This window comes from Narcine bancroftii, chromosome 3 (genome assembly GCF_036971445.1).
Source record: "Narcine bancroftii isolate sNarBan1 chromosome 3, sNarBan1.hap1, whole genome shotgun sequence".
NCBI classification, from domain to species: Eukaryota; Metazoa; Chordata; class Chondrichthyes; order Torpediniformes; family Narcinidae; genus Narcine; species Narcine bancroftii.
In genome coordinates this window covers 21,130,444-21,148,013 of record NC_091471.1, presented here as the reverse complement: position 1 = coordinate 21,148,013, position 17,570 = coordinate 21,130,444, and the positions used below count along the sequence as shown (strand labels likewise).

The 17,570-nt window shown below is 40.4% G+C and overlaps 1 protein-coding gene across 2 annotated transcripts in view; it reads left to right on the top strand.

The window, feature by feature from the left end:
• LOC138756995 (catenin alpha-2) overlaps positions 1-17,570 on the top strand; it is an 835,014-nt gene that overhangs the window by 782,196 nt on the left and 35,248 nt on the right. For both annotated transcript variants that reach the window (XM_069923543.1, XM_069923544.1), the window contains one exon: positions 5,339-5,473. In XM_069923543.1, the coding sequence (XP_069779644.1) occupies positions 5,339-5,473 (135 nt within the window). The remainder of the gene's footprint in view (positions 1-5,338; positions 5,474-17,570) is intronic.

Here is a 17,570-nt window from a genome sequence, read left to right as displayed (position 1 = left end):
TAACTTATGTCTTCTGGTTTGTATCTCACCTATCTTCAGTGGTAAAAGCTTATCTATATTTACTCTGTCTCAATCTCTCATAATTTTAAATGCATCTACCAAATCTCCCCTCATCATTCTACGATCCATGGAATAAAGTCCTAACCTGTTTAACCTTCCCCTGTAACTCAGTTAATGAATTCCGGGGAACATCCTAGTAAATCTTCTCTGCACTCTTTCTACCATATTGATATTTTCAATACATAAATTTTGAATGATGCTTAACACCACAACTGCATGATGTTTCTTCTTGTCCTCTTGCTTATCAAGGAACATTCCATCAGAAAATGGATCAAACCCTTTTGACACCTGCATCTTGCCTGCATTACATGAAAGTATTCTTTCCTACAGGTCTAACTACATCTAGAAACACAGGCCAACTCTACTTGATTGCAAAATGCTCAAAAGTTTATATAATTGATTTCCTTAGCCCCAAAATTCCATTTGCCAATGTGTTTTTCTAAACTGATTGTACAATGTCAATGTTTCCATGTCTGGGTCTAAATTATAGAAGCTCGTTTGCTGATTATATTTTTCAAGGACCTCATGGGGCGGTGGTGGAGATACATGTCATATAACATTGTTCTCCTGAGAGGAGACCAACTTGTTACTTCTCTGAGGCTTGCTTCTGAACACCTGGTCTTGCCTACTATTTTCCATTGTAGTGAAGCCAGCTGGGGAAATTCTGGAAATATCTGTTAAGTACTGCAGTGTTAAGAGATACCATTATTAGACATATGATCTCAGAAACAATTCTCTGTTCTTTCAACCACTGCTTTGTAGGAAGGGAAATATGCTCAGCTAGGTAGTTGACCTCTGCTTTGCAAATTATAAAGTGCACAGTTAACCTGATGGCCAATGAAGTACAGGTAAGGTCCATAGCAAAGCTATTGCTATCAATAGCCAGGTTGTCTTAACTAGCAGCTTGCATAACTTGGTTGATCCGTTTCTTGTTTTCTTTGTGATTATTGTGCTCTTTTGAAATCTGACTTTTTGTGTGATGGAGAAACATTTCTTGCACCTACACAGCCACTCCAATGCTTTTGCAATGGGAGGGGAAATTTCGAAAAAGTAAAAAGAGGAAAGAGTGGGAGAGAGAAGCACAGTAGAGGAACGGGACCATCATTGTTGGTAGAGCTGGTCAGAAGAGAGTTTAGCAGGAGAAACATAAAGAGATCAGGAGGAAATATGATGGAAGTTGGTGGTGGTAGCATGAGGGAGAACTTCACAAGAAAATAAAGTACCAAAGAGAAATAGAGAATAGGATGGGGTGGGGGGGGGTGGGGGCAACCCGTTTTTAGAAACTTACGTTCCACCTTAAGTATTCCCTATGTCATCAGGGCTCTGTGATGAGTAAGGGATTGCTGAAGGTGGTACGTGAGTGGGAAGAAAAAGGTTTGCAAACCACTGTTTTAATCACCCCTAATTGGCTCGTTCTGTTTCAGAACTCCAAAGGAATTGGGCCAGTGGCAATTTTTCGCAAGCAAAATATTTCCCTAACAATTGGATCTGGAGCAGTGGTTCTCAACCTTCACTTCGCACTCACATACCACCTTAAGCAATCCCTTACTCATCACAGAGCACTTATGGCAGAGGGAATTTTTAAAGTGGAATGTGAGTTTTTAAAAAGAGGTTGCCCACCCCTGGTATAGGACATTACAGCACAGTACAGGCTCTCCGGCCTATGATGTTGTGCCGACCTATAGAAACCTACTCAACAAACTAAACCTTCCTACCTCATGCCCATAACCCTCTATTTTTCTTGCATCCATGTGCCCGTCTTTAAACTGTCCCTATTGTATCAGACTCCACCGTCACCCTGGGCAACACATTCCAGGCACCCACTACCCTCTGCATAAAAAATGTCTTCCCCAAACATTCTTCCCCTCACCTTGTATGACTGTCTTCTGGTGTTTGCTGCATTCGTCCTAGGATAGAAGTGCTGGCTATCCATCGTATCTAATAATCTTGTAGACCTCTGTCAAGTCGCCTCTCATCCCTCTTTGCTCCAAAGAGAAAAACCCAAGCTCTATTAACCTTACAAATAAAAGAGATAAAAGAATAAATTTCTGCTAATATTATGAATAAATCAGAATCAGAATTATTTGTCATGAACAAGTCTCGAGTTTTGTGGCCACATCATAGTGCAAACATTCATATCAACCACTTTTTCTACAATATATATAAGAAAAATATAACAGTGCATGAAAAATAAGGCATTTTTGTTTCATTAATTATTCAGGAATCTGATACCAGTGGGGAAGAAGCTGTCCTTGTGCTAGTGAGTGCTTGTCTTTAGACTCGTGTACCATATTCCCGATGGTAGCATGACCTTGGTGGTGGGGGTCTTTGAGGATAGAGGCTGCTTTATTAAGAAACCATCTCTTGTAGCTGTCCTCAATGGAGTGGTGCCTGTGATGTTGCAAGCCAAGTTAACAACCCTCTGGAATTTGTTCTTGTCCTGAGAGTTAGCGCCTCCATACCAGACAGTGATGCAACTTGCTAGAATGCTCTCCACACTACACCTGTAGATGTTTTAGAGATTTTTTGGTGACCTACTGAATCTCCTCAATCATCTCACAAAGTGTAGGCACTGGCAAGCCTTCTCCATGAATGGATCAACATGGAGGCTCCAAGGCAGATCCTCAGAGATGTTAACATCCAGAAATTTGAAGTTCTTGACCCTCTCCAGTCCTGAGACCTTGATGAGGACTCGGTCATGTTTCCCTGACCTCCTCCTCAAGTGCACAATCATCCCCTTAGTTTTGCTAATGTTGAGCGCAAGAACGTTGGTCTGATTATTCTGACAACTGTGGTGTCATCGGCAAACTTGTAGATAGCATTGGAATTGTGCCTGGCCACACAGTCATGAATAGAACAGTGGGCTAAGCATAGTAACTTTGGAAATATCAGCGCCAATATCAACAGAAGACTTCAAAATTGATCATTTACCAGCAAGCATGTCATTCATTTGTAATTTTCATCCAATTTTATTTTGTTATTCAATATAAAACTTGGGGTAAACATTGAACGAGAACCATCTCTGATAAATTGGTAATTTCTTCCTTGAAAATTAACTTGCAATAAAAAATGTATTGTTTTACAAAATGAGCCCTTTTTTTTCTGTTTGCACAGACTTCACTGTTTTTGTGTATATTTCCAAATAAACATAATGTACTATTTTCCTTTGGAATAATTTGATAATGTTGAGGTCAACTCTGTTATCAATTATTCATGGAGTTCCGACAGTGCGATCTTGTGTGAAACATCACATTAATCAAGAAAAATTTGGAATGCTGATGAGGAGGGGTCAATGATGCCGAGTAAGTGCAGCAACAGGTGAATGCCAAATTCAGTTGGACATGTAGAACAACGGGAGACTGCAGATACCGGAATCTGGAATCTGAAAGGATGTAATGTTGAGACTCTCTAGGACCATGGTGAGACTTGGAGCACTGTGTACAGTTTGGGGTGCCTTATGTGAGAACGGATGTGGTGTTGTTGGAGAGGGTTTGGAGAAGATTTACTATAACGATACCAGGAATGAAATGGTTAGAATATGAGGAACGTTTGTCAGCTCTTAGACTGTACTCGGAGTACAGAAGATTAAGGGGGTACCTCATGAATATATTTTGAATACTGAAAGGCCTGGACAGAGTAGATGTGGCAAGGTTGTACCCCATGGTAGGGGATTCTAGGACAAGAGGGCACAACTTCAAGACAAAAGGGCATCAATTTTAAACAGAGGTGTGGAAACATTTCTTTAGTCAGAGAATTGTGAGTCTGTGGAACATGGCCACAGGTGGCTGAGGAAATGAGGCATGGGGTCTATTTAAGGTAGAGATTGACAGGTATTTCATTAGTCAGGACATCAAGGGTTACAGGGAGTGGGGCTAAGTGGGACATGGATCAGCTCATGATAGAATGGCAAAGCAGACTCAATGGACCAATTGGCCTACTTGTGCTCCTCTCTCTTGTGATCTTGTGAACTTGTGAAGCTACACACAATCTGCTGGAGGAATTCAATGGGTCAAGCAACATCAATTGAAATGAAGAATGGCCAACATAACAAGCCAAAACTCTTTATCCAGATGGAGGGAATGCTGTACAGAAGCCCGAGAAAAGAGAACAATGTGGGAGGGTTAAGACAGAGGCCACATAGAAGATTGGTAAACCAGGTAGAGGTGAAGCTTGGCAGAGGATAGGCTCCTTCCAAACAATGCCAGTTCAATAATCTATTTAGAGAAGATGAGAGTCGTAGTATAAAGAGAGACCACATGGAACTGGAGATGGTGGGGGTGGTGGGGAGCGGGGGGAGTTGGGTTGGAGAGTGGATAGCAGAAGAATCCAGTGTGGAGATAGGGGTAGAGGGGTTGAAACTAAAGAGGAGGATGAGAATGGAAATGGGTGGGGGGGTTGTTGTGTGATAAAGGTGACCAAAAAGACAGATTAATTAGATTAATTATATGCAGTGGCCAGTGGAGCTTCAGATCCAAGCACTGGAGCCCTTCAAATCACCCTGTATGACTCATCTACTCACCTTCCTCAACCTATGCCTTGGTGCTTTGGCCTCTTCCCATGATGTTTCACCTCTCCCTGGTCATCTCATCTCATCTGAAACTCCTGCCCCACCCTACTTGCCCTGTTGATTTTATCTGGCTTCTGTACAACACTTCCTTAATCTCAATGGAGAGTTTTGCCTCAAAATATCACGCATTCTTTTTCTCCCACTGATATGACTTGCCCCCACTGAGTTACTCCAGCAAATTGTGTTCAGCTTCAGATGGAAGTTTGCAGTCAGCTTATCTACTATATAAAAGAATAGCATCGGGCACAGACTGTGGAACAACTTCTCATCTTGTCTCCATAAGCCTTGGCTCCTTTGTGTTGAAAAGCCTCAGAATCTGTGGAATTTGTGAGAATATAGAGAGATTAAAGTACAGGAATAACGTAGGATTAGTGTAAATGTGGGGACTGATTTTGTGGGTGAACTAGGTGGGCTCTATGATCCTATGAATCCTTTGAATGTTTTTGTTTGTCTATATAGGTTGGCACAATAACATGGGCCAAAGGGCCTCTACTGTGCTGTAATGTTCTGTGTTCCAACAATGAAAACAATTTACACCGTTACATTACAAAATGACTAACTATTTTTCCTGATGGTGACATTTTTTTGGATTAGGCCTCAAAACCAAGAAAAGTAAATGCAGATGGTAGATTGCTGGTGAATTTTTCAAGTGGAAGAGAAATCACAAAAGTGGACGATAAGTAACGTGTAACATTGCTTGATTTCTTGCAGTGTCCTGATTCGGCTTGTAAGCAGGATCTGTTGGCCTACTTGCAGCGTATAGCACTCTACTGCCACCAACTTAACATCTGCAGCAAAGTGAAGGCAGAAGTCCAAAACCTGGGAGGGGAGCTGATTGTTTCTGGGGTAAGTGGAAGTGAAATAAAATTTCACAACCAACCTTCTACCCCTTTTGGCATTCTCTGTGGCTATTGGTTGTAGTATATTGCCATATATATTTCTTAATGATGCATTCTTCTGTGTACACTTAATGAGCAACTACGCTGCTTTCTTACAAAGAAAAACACACCACACACACACATATATATCTGTATATACACACACACACACATATACATATACACACGTATATATCTGTATATAAATACTTACACACACATGTAAATATACATACATATATATCTGTATATAAATACTTACACACACATGTAAATATACATACATATATATCTGTATATAAATATGTACACACACATATAAATATACATACATATATATCTGTATATAAATACTTACACACACATGTAAATATACATACATATATATCTGTATATAAATACTTACACACACACGTACATATACATACATATATATCTGTATATACATACACACACATATACATATACATACATATATATCTCTATATAAATACTTACACACACATGTAAATATGCATACATATATATCTGTATATAAATACTTACACACACATGTAAATATACATACATATATATCTGTATATAAATACTTACACACACACGTACATATACATACATATATATCTGTATATACATACACACACACATATACATATACATACATATATATCTCTATATAAATACTTACACACACATGTAAATATACATACATATATATCTGTATATAAATACTTACACACACATGTACATATGCATACATATATATCTGAATATACATACACACACATATACATATACATACATATCTGTATATAAATACTTACACACACATGTAAATATACATACATATATATCTGTATATAAATACTTACACACACATGTAAACATACATACATATATATCTGTATATAAATACTTACACACACATGTACATATACATACATATATATCTGAATATACATACACACATGTGCATATATATATATATATATATATATACACACACATATATATACATATATATCTGTATATAAATATGTACACACACATGTAAATATACATATATATCTGTATATAAATACTTACACACACATGTAAATATACATACATATATATCTGTATATAAATACTTACACACAGATGTAAATATACATACATATATATCTGTATATAAATACTTACACACACGTACATATACATACATATATATCTGTATATACATACACACACATATACATATACATACATATCTGTATATAAATACTTACACACACATGTAAATATACATACATATATATCTGTATATAAATAATTACACACACGTACATATACATACATATATATCTGTATATACATACACACACATATACATATACATACATATATATCTGTATATATATACTTACACACACGTACATATACATACATATATATCTGAATATACATACACACATGTGCATACATATATATATATATATATATATACACACACACATACATATACATATATATCTGTATATATATAAATACTCACACACACATGTAAATATACATACATATATATATATAGTTGCCCATTCAGAGCCAGCTCTTCAGCGCTTGACGTCCTGCTTTGCGGAAACTGCCAAAATGTTTGGCCTGGAAGTCAGCCTGAAGAAAACTGAGGTCCTCCATCAGCCAGCTCCCCACCATGACTACCAGCCCCCCCACATCTCCATCGGGCACACAAAACTCAAAACGGTCAACCAGTTTACCTATCTCGGCTGCACCATTTCATTAGATGCAAGGATCGACAATGAGATAGACAACAGACTCGCCAAGGCAAATAGCGCCTTTGGAAGACTACACAAAAGAGTCTGGAAAAACAACCAACTGAAAAACCTCACAAAGATAAGCATATACAGAGCCATTGTCATACCCACACTCCTGTTCGGCTCCGAATCATGGGTCCTCTACCGGCACCACCTATGGCTCCTAGAACGCTTCCACCAGCGTTGTCTCCGCTCCATCCTCAACATCCATTGGAGCGCTTTCATCCCTAACGTCGAAGTACTCGAGATGGCAGAGGTCGACAGCATCGAGTCCACGCTGCTGAAGATCCAGCTGCGCTGGATGGGTCACATCTCCAGAATGGAGGACCATCGCCTTCCCAAGATCGTGTTATATGGCGAGCTCTCCACTGGCCACCGTGACTGAGGTGCACCAAAGAAAAGGTACAAGGACTGCCTAAAGAAATCTCTTGGTGCCTGCCACATTGACCACCGCCAGTGGGCTGATAACGCCTCAAACCGTGCATCTTGGCGCCTCACAGTTTGGCGGGCAGCAACCTCCTTTGAAGAAGACCGCAGAGCCCACCTCACTGACAAAAGGCAAAGGAGGAAAAACCCAACACCCAACCCCAACCAACCAATTTTCCCCTGCAACCGCTGCAACCGTGTCTGCCTGTCCCGCATCGGACTTGTCAGCCACAAACGAGGCTGCAGCTGACGTGGACTTTTACCCCCTCCATAAATCTTCGTCCGTGAAGCCAAGCCAAAGAAGACATACATACACACATACATATATATCTGTAAATACACTCATATACACATACACATGTATATGTCTACATATATATGTTATATGTGTGTGTGTACGTATATATATGTGACCTTATTACAATCCATATTTGGCCTATTAACTGGAGGGTACTGAAGTTGTCTTGTATTTCATTCTGCTCCACTGCCGGAGGGAATTTCTGTTTCTTCTGATGACAAATGTCCTCGAGTCACAATAGCTCACATGTGACAAAATCTAAGCAACATTATTTAAATGATTCTAGCAACAAAGAGGTGTTATTTATAGTTCTGTGCAATGTGCTGCTCTGGCTTTGGAGGGAGAGCAGAACTGCGAAAGCAGCATCACTAAAGATGCTCAGAGTATCTGAAGGTCAAAGCTGTATTTCCAATAATCTGTCAATGGCACCAAATTTCAATATACTCTGCAATGTTTACATTAATGTTTGGGATCAAGATTTGAAGCCAGCCCTGACTAGTGGCATAGAGATCTTCTTTCGTGGCTGATTATGAAAAAAAAAAGGAAGGAGCTTCCACTTGCATAATTCTTTTCACGGTCTCAGGGCTTCTCGAAGTGCATGTCACCTTGAAGATGACTGGGAATAAAGCTAGGGACGTGAACCAAAACTGGAAAGATACACTGGAGTAATTGTGTAATGTAGCAAAGAAACAGCCTCTTCAGCTCCACTTGTCCACGCCGACTAAGGCATCTTTCCGAGCTAGGCCCATTTGCCTGCATTTAGCCCATATCCCTCTGAACCTTTCCGATCCATGTAGTCCAAATGTCTTTTAAACTTTGTAATTATACCCACCACTACCATTTCCCCTGGTAGCCTGTCCCATATACACTCCAAACTGTGTGAAAAAGTCACGTCACCGGCCCCCTTTGAATCATTTCCCTCTTGCCTAAAACATATTCCCTCCAGTTTTAGACTCCCCAGCCCTGGGATAAAAAGTTATGACAAGCTATGCCCCATAAAACATATATATACATATATATCTGTATATAAATAGTTACACACACATAAATATACATACATATATATCTGTATATACATACACACATGTGCATATACATATATATATATATATAAATATATACATACATACACACATACATATATATCTGTAAATACAGACATATACACATACACATGTATATATCTACATATATATGTTATATGTGTGTGTGTACGTATATATATGTGACCTTATTACGTATATATATGTGACCAGAACTGAAAACAAATGTGGTCTTACCAGAGATTTGTAAAGAGATCATGTTGCAACTCTACAAATATAGATGTTTTATAAGCATCTATCTAGTTATCTTTCAGCCTCCTTCATTCCAGTGAAAATGGTCTGAGCCTATCCAATCTCTCTTCATCACTCAAACATACAGTGCCATCAGCTGAATTGTACCATTCTGTAAGGATCAGTAAGGGTGACAAAGACAAGTAGTTCCATATGTTATATGATGAAACTGGTTAAGTTATCTACTGTATATACTGTGCTGTATGTACCTTTTTACATTCCAAATGTCAGGAAATGAAGCCCAAAAGTCTTGTACCTATAGCAAGTCTAATTGGTCGCCCAGGTTCCAAGAAGCTTTTCTTGCTTTTTTGATGTAATTGTTGGAACGGGATGTTGGGGTGTAAGCACTTTCTTGTCTTCCTTGCAATCATGCCATGGGAACAATTATTTTCATGGTTCTTCGATATGATGGCCAAGAAAGCACACCAACACCTCTGATTTTGAGGAAGACAAAGAAGAGGGACACTGGCATCTCCCCCGTGTCCCTCAACAACCTCTACAGGTGAACCATCAAAAGCATGGCGGGGTGGTATGGGAGCTGCTCTGCTCAAACTTGGAAGAAGCTTCAGATGGTCGTGAAGGCAGCTCAGAGCATCATGCAAACTTCTCTTCCCTCCATGGACTCTATCTGCATCTTTCACTGCTGAGGAAAGGTGGCAAACGAGCTGAAGGACCCATCGCACCTCAAGCACATACGCTTCTCCCATGAGGAGAAGGCTTAAGACTATGAAAGTGTGCACTAAAAGGTAAAAAGACAATTTCTTCACCAGAGTCAACAGACTCTTGAATGAACCCCTCAACAATGTTAATCATGATTCCATTGCTTGGTATTAATGGATTAATTTATTTTTCATTACAATCCAGGTAAGTGTGTGGAAGGACAAACCAGAAGGCTGAGTACAGGGTTAGTGATCAGTTACTTAAGAGTGGGGATGAACAGAGGGACCTTGGGGTTCAAATCCATACATCCCTCAAGATCACCACATAGGATGGTTAAGAAGGTCTATGGGATGCTGAGCTTCATTAATAAGGGGTTTGAATTCAGTAGAGAGATCATGTTGCAACTCTACAAATCTCTGGTAAGACCACATTTGTTTTCAGTTCTGGCCACCTCCTTATAGGAAGGATGTGGAAGCTATGGAGAGGGTGCAGAGGAGATTTCCAGGATGTTGCCTGGATTGGAGGTCTACAAGATTATGAGAGGCATAGATAGAGTGGACAGCCAGCACCTGTTTCCCAGGGCAAGAATAGCAAACACCAGAAGGCATAGAGCCATAGACCAATTACAGTACAGAAACAGGCCACTTCGGCCCCTCTAGTCTATGTACAAAATGAAGGGAGGGAAGACATCAGGGATAACATTTTTACACGTAGAGGTGTAGGTGCTTGAAATGCCTTGCCGTGGATAGTGGTAGAGGCTGAAACATTAGGGGCATATAAGAGTATAAGAGACTGTTAGACAGGTACATGGATGAAAGAAAAATAGAGGGTTAGAGGGCAGGGTGGGTTTAATACTTTTTTTAAGGAATATATGGGTTGGCACAACATTGAGGGCCGAAGGGCCTGTACTGTGCTGCAGCGTTCTATGCTCTGTACATTCTACTTGTTAACCTCTTAGACTGCTCGCTGTAGAACACTTCTCACTGAACTAGGTATAATGTGACGAATAAACTTAAGCACTTGAAACTCCTGAATGAGCTGTCAGGGTTTCCAATCTTCGTATTGTGTAAAAATTGCTTCTCTGACAATGCAACACTTCTCAAGCTAACTGAAGTGTCAGGTTCGATTTTGTCTCTGGAGTCCACTGAACCAGGACAGCCGCAATGAAACAACCAATATAGAATAAGTGTTGAAATTTTCAGTGCAATTTATAATGGACAGCGGATCATGGTTCACAATTTTCCGCACTTTAACGGTTGGAATTATACTTACTAACCAATCCTGGTCAGAAGCCACATCATCTGGTGTTGGAAGGAAAAGTATGTTGCATTTGATGATGCTGAGGTGCAAAATGACTGCTTCACTGCTTAAAATCATGTAATGGGTGGCTTAGGATGATTCAACACCAAGCATAAAGTTTTCCACCCACCAGGTCCAAATGAAGCTGGAGATCACTTTTCTAAACAGACTGATTGCTTTTTCAATGTTAGTTTAAGTGCTCTGTGACGGACTAGCAAAATACAGCCAACTACATATGTATGCAGCTCACGCAAATGCAAAGTTCATCTGTAGACACACGTCTTCTCCTCAAACTTACATACAGCTGGGACCAGCATTCAGCCGAGATGAATGCCAACAGCAACTTTAAACATTGAAGGCTTCTGTCTGGCTCTTCTGGCGTGAATCCTGCATTGTGCACCGCTGAAAAAGGACCACGCTGCTCATTCATGCCTCCAGGCATAGGTGAAACCTCTCTGTGATATTCTCTAGATTAGGTTAGATTAGATTAGATTCAATTTCATTGTCATTGTGCCAAGTAAAATACAGAGCCAATAAAATACAATTAGCATCCAACCAGAAATTTAAAAAATAGTGCTATATACAAATAACTACATGCAAGTAAAAACAAGCGCATTCAGCAAGCAAACAATTATAAAAGTACTGACAGTACAACGTGAGTGCAGTACCACTCAGAACTATGATTTAAGGTTCAGCGGGGTCACAACCTTGGGATAAAAATTTTTCTTGAGCCTGCTGGTTCGAGAGCACCTACCGATGGAAGAAGAGTAAAAGGTCCACAGTTAGGGTGAGATGTATCCTTGATGATGCTCTTCTCCTCATCAGACAACATTCCTGATAGATTTTCTCAATGATGGGCAATTGGATGTCAATAATCCATTGGGCATTTTTTACCACTCGCTGAAGTGCTTTATAGTCTGATACAAAACAATTGCCACACCACACTGAGATGCCATAGGTAAGTTATACTCTCGATGGCACAGAGGTAAAAAAAAAGCCATCAATATCCTTGGAGACAAATGGACTTTCTTCATGCTCTGCATGATCAGGATGGAAGAGTTCAGGGACCACGTGAGATCATTGGAAATGTGGACACCAACGAATTTGAAGCTTGATACACATTTCACCACAACTTCATTGATATAAATAGGGGAAAGAGTGTGGCTTCTAGCATGTTTGAAGTCCACAATGATCTCCTTGGTCTTCTGGGTTTTAAGCGTCAAGTAGTTTTCGGTACACCACGTGGCCAGATGCTGGATCTCATACCTAGAGGCTGTCTCATCGTCCCCTCTGATTAGGCCAACCACCATGGTGTCATCTGCGAGCTTGATTATGGAATTAGAACCATATACAGGAATGCAGTCATTGGTGAAAAGAGAATACAGGAGAGGGCTCAGCACACAGCACTGGTACTCAAGGTAAGAATGGAAGAGAAGAGATGGTCTAATGTAACCTTTAGTGAATAGCTTTGACACTTCAATATTCTAATTTGTCTCCTTTCTGTTGAGACTTGGCTCCTTGGCTGCAAACTAACCTCTGAAACTCCTGAGGCATGGAAGCTGAATGCACATTGGAGGTCGGACTTCCATCCTGCTACCAAAGTGCAACAACAACTCCAGACTATATTAAACTGCAGTTCAGCATTATAGAAGAAAGAAATCGATATCACAGTATAGGCTCTTCCGCCCACAGTGTTGTCTCATCCTAATAACCTACTCTAACAACAGCCTAGAATTTCCCTACTGCATAACTCCCCCATTTTTCTCAGCTCCATCTATCTATCTAATAGTCTCATTAAGTCTGTTGTTGGCAGCGCATTCCACGAACCCACCACTCACTGTGTGAAATGCTTACATCTTACATCACCCCTGTATTTACTCCCAAGCACCTTAAGAATATGCTCTCTAGTGTTAGCCATGTAAGCCCAGGATTTAAAAAAATCCTCCGGCCATCAAAGCAATCAATGCCTCTCATCACTTTTATCAGGTCACCTCGCAACCTGTGCCCCTCCAAGGAGAAAAGACCAAGCTCGCTCAACCTATCCTCATAAGGCATGCTCTCCTATCTGGGAAACATCCTTGTAAATCTCCTCAGAAGGGCTGCATTTATAGATGCCCTTCAGTTTTATGGTAGCTGTTCAAGTGGCAATCCCATTCAGTTGCATGTGGTTACAGACTTGCATTGAAATGGTAAATTTAGTATTAGTATTTTGCTTTGTTTCACTGTGTAGCTAAATTAATGATAATATAATGTTTATCTAACAATTTTTAAAAAAATAAATCATGTGCTGAATAATTTTTATTATTATCATCTATCCAAGTAGCTTTTGATCTTTGAATTAATACCATGAAAAAATAATTTGATATAGGCCGAATAGCTGCCCCTGAAGTCGGGGCCTCAACACCCACCAGCCGAGGCTCAGTTGCCCTGTACAGACTGCTTCATCCAACAGAGGCTTCTCACATCCTGTGGAAGCCACTGCAGTAGATGCATCACATGATCAGCGCAGGGATCAACTAAGAGCAATTGGTCTGTTCGAGACAAACCCAGCCTGCAACATTTAATGATTATAACATCCAGTCATTAGTTTTACATTCTTTGATTGAAGATAAATTCCTTTTACTATTTCCCTGATAGTTTTCAAACAAATATTAAATTTGCATCACTTTAATCCTCATTCACCGATCTCTGGAAATAGTCCTTCATCATTTACTATTTTACTACTTATACCTGCTTCAGTGAACATCGATTCAGATCATAAGAGAGCTTGAAATTGTTGGTGTGGAAAATCCGTTTTGCTGGCAAAGAATAATTCCATTTTGAACTGGATGCATTTCTGTTAAACTGATTAATGGAAGAATTTTCATCCCAATATTTTACACCTATATTTTAATGATTATTGATTTCTGCATGAGAATCGGGATAATGAGAAAGAAAGCTATGTGACATGGCATGTCTTGTCATCAAAGGAGAAAACAGTTATGTTTTTCATTAGTGAGTCCTTGACTTAATTTTCTCTTTCATGACTTCTACAAGTGACAGCAAATGCATTTATTCTTCAAGACGTTTATAAGACTTTTACCTTTCTTAATTGTATCTGATTGACTATAATTCACTTGAACGTGGCCACTTTCATCTTAACTCTTTATTATTCACTTTGACAGCACAAATTTCACTCTTCTATGCTTCAATTCACCTGTGTTCCCTCTTCCAGTCTGATGTGTCTGTTGGAGAATTATTGATTTGTTTTAATACTCCCAGCACTGTTCCGACATCTTGTGATTGAGCAGTTTGGTTTACATTTTAAAATGTAATCTCTATTTAAAAAATGGGACAACATAAAAACATAACGCTAACTCTTTCTAGGTCCTTCCAAAGCAAGAAACATCAGTGGACATTGAACTCAAGAAGTACTGGTAGTTCATGTGGTGAAGTTTGGTGCTACGTAGCTGCTAATGGTACACGACGGGAATAAACATTGTTGCAGTATGGTTGATTGCTCTGAGAAGATTTACATTGGTTAGGGTGGCGTTGAAATAGAAATAGAGCTGACAATGTTACCAAATAGACTAGTAAATCTAAGAATAGAAAGAGTTCAGGAAACTGCAACAAATGGCAAAAAATAGAGAAGGAAAAGAGACAACTTCAAGAATTTGATTTTGAGAAATTAAAAAATGGCTGAGGCATTATGCATAAGTCACAAATACATACAGCATGGAACCGGCCCTTCGGCCCTTCTCATCCACGCTGATCAAGTTGGCATTCAGGACTACTTCCGCCTGCTTGCATATGACCATATCCTATTAAACATTTCTAATCCATTAATCTGTCCTGATATGATTAGAATGTCAATATTTTGCCACTTCTACAGTTTTCTTGTGCAGCCAGTTTCTTTTATACACCACGCACTGAGTAAAATAACGGCCCCTTAGGTCCCTCCAAAATCTCTCTCCTCTCACCTTAAATCTATGTCCCCTAGCTCCAGAGTCATCCACCCTAGCAAAGAGGAACTGTGAGCATTCTCCTTATCCATGCCCCTTGTGATTTTATAACCCTCTATAAGGTCAACCCTCATCCTCCTTTGTTCCAGGGAATAAAAATCCAGTCTATCTAAACTCTCCCCTTCACTTGAGCCCTCAAACCCCAGCAACAGCTCCGTGAATCTCCTCTGCATCCCTTTCAATTTATTGATATCCTTCCTGGCTCAGTACATAGTACTCTGAAGTGTGGTCTCATCAATGCCTTGTATAGTTGAATCAATTTTGTAATCATTACCCTGAAGGAAAACATGCCAAAAATCTTTCTCACCACACTGTTCACTTAAAATGGAACTTTCAGGGAACTATGTGCCTGTACCCCAAGGGGTTTCTCTGTCCAACTCTTTAGGGCTACAGTCAGTACTTTTTAAATTGTTTCCTTGCTGAATGAGCTTGTTTTTATTTGTATATAGCACTATTTTTTAACTTCTGGTTGGATGCTAATTGGCTTTGTATTCTACCTGGCACATTGACAATAAATTAGAATCTAATAATCTAATCTAATCTATCATTATGTAAATCCTACTCCAGTTTGATTCACCAAAATGCTACACTTTGCCAGAGTTAAATTCCATTTAACATTCATGGCCCACCTTCCAATTGATCTAGTAAAGTGAAATATCCTTCCTCACTGTCCACTGCACCACTAATTTTGGTTTAATCTAAAATTTTACCAATTAATTTAATTACATTGCAACCCAAGGCATTAATATGGATGACAAACGCTGTGGACCCAATCTGGACCCCTTCAGCACACCACTCATCATAAACCTGCAATCAGAAAAATATCCCTCCTCTACTACCCTTTGGGTCTTTCCACTAAGTTGGTTTTGAAACCAATGTGCCATTTTCACTTGAATCCCAAGTGAAAACCCTTCCAAAATAACCTGCCATGCATGACTTCACAAACTACCTTGCTAAAGTCCATATTTACCATGGCCACTACCCTTCCCTCTTCAAAAATCTTTATCTGAGAACTAAGACATGATCTCCCATACACAAAGGTATGACAGTCCCTGCCTAGTCAACTTATAGATCCTGTCCCTTAGAATCTCCTCTACCAATTTTCTCACCACTCGCTGGTGTGCAATTTTCTAGCTTGTCTTTGCTGTTTTATAAAAAATAACAGGACATCATTAGCTTCCTTCCAGTCTTTCAGAACTTCAACCAAGGCTCTTCAGTTTTTTACCTAACTTCTGACAAGGTCTAAGACTAGTAAAATCTGACCCAAAAGAAAAGAGTCCGGGGCAGGTAAGAAAACTTTTTAAAAAGTCTCTTACCAGGGTCTGCGGGGAGGAGTCGGCGTCGGAGGCGGCCATTGGTCGAGCCAGCGTACAGGAGAGTGTGACGGGAAGGTAAGGTCTTTTTAAAGACTCTTACTGGGGACAGAGCTTAGCAGTAGGGAGAGGAGAGGAGAGGAGAAGGACAGAAAAGAAAAGAGTCCGGGGCAGGTAAGAAAACTTTTTAAAAAGTCTCTTACCAGGGTTTGCGGGGAGGAGTCGGCGTCGGAGGCGGCCATTGGTCGAGCCAGCGTACAGGAGAGTGTGACGGGAAGGTAAGGTCTTTTTAAAGACTCTTACTGGGGACAGAACTTAGCAGTAGGGAGAGGAGAGGAGAGGAGAAGGACAGAAAAGAAAAGAGTCCGGGGCAGGTAAGAAAACTTTTTAAAAAGTCTCTTACCAGGGTCTGCGGGGAGGAGTCGGCGTCGGAGGCGGCCACTGGTCGAGCCAGCGTACAGGAGAGTGTGAAGGGGTTAATTGGTAAAAGGCCAATAAATAAGAGGGACAGCGAGCGAGCGGCCCAGCGAGTGAGTGGCCCAGTGAAGGAGTGGGACTTCCAGGCTTTGGCTCATCAGGCTTCGGCGAAAGCAGGCGGAGAGAAAGCTAAGATAGTCTTCATTACTTCTTCATGGGGTAAGGGATGAGTGTTAAGGCTGTGTGTTGTCGGGAGTGCCGGATGTGGGAGGTCCTGGAGTCTTCCAGACTCCCGGATGTCCATATCTGCACTAGGTGTGTCGAGCTGCAGATTGTCAGGGACCGTGTTAGGGAACTAGAGCTGCAGCTCGATGACCTCAGGCTGGTTAGGGAAACAGAGGTAGTCATAGACAGGAGTTACAGCCAGGTGGTCACGCCAGGGCCACGGGAGGATGAAAGGTGGGTAACTGTTAGGAGAGGGACAAAAGAACGTAAGGTGCCGGAGA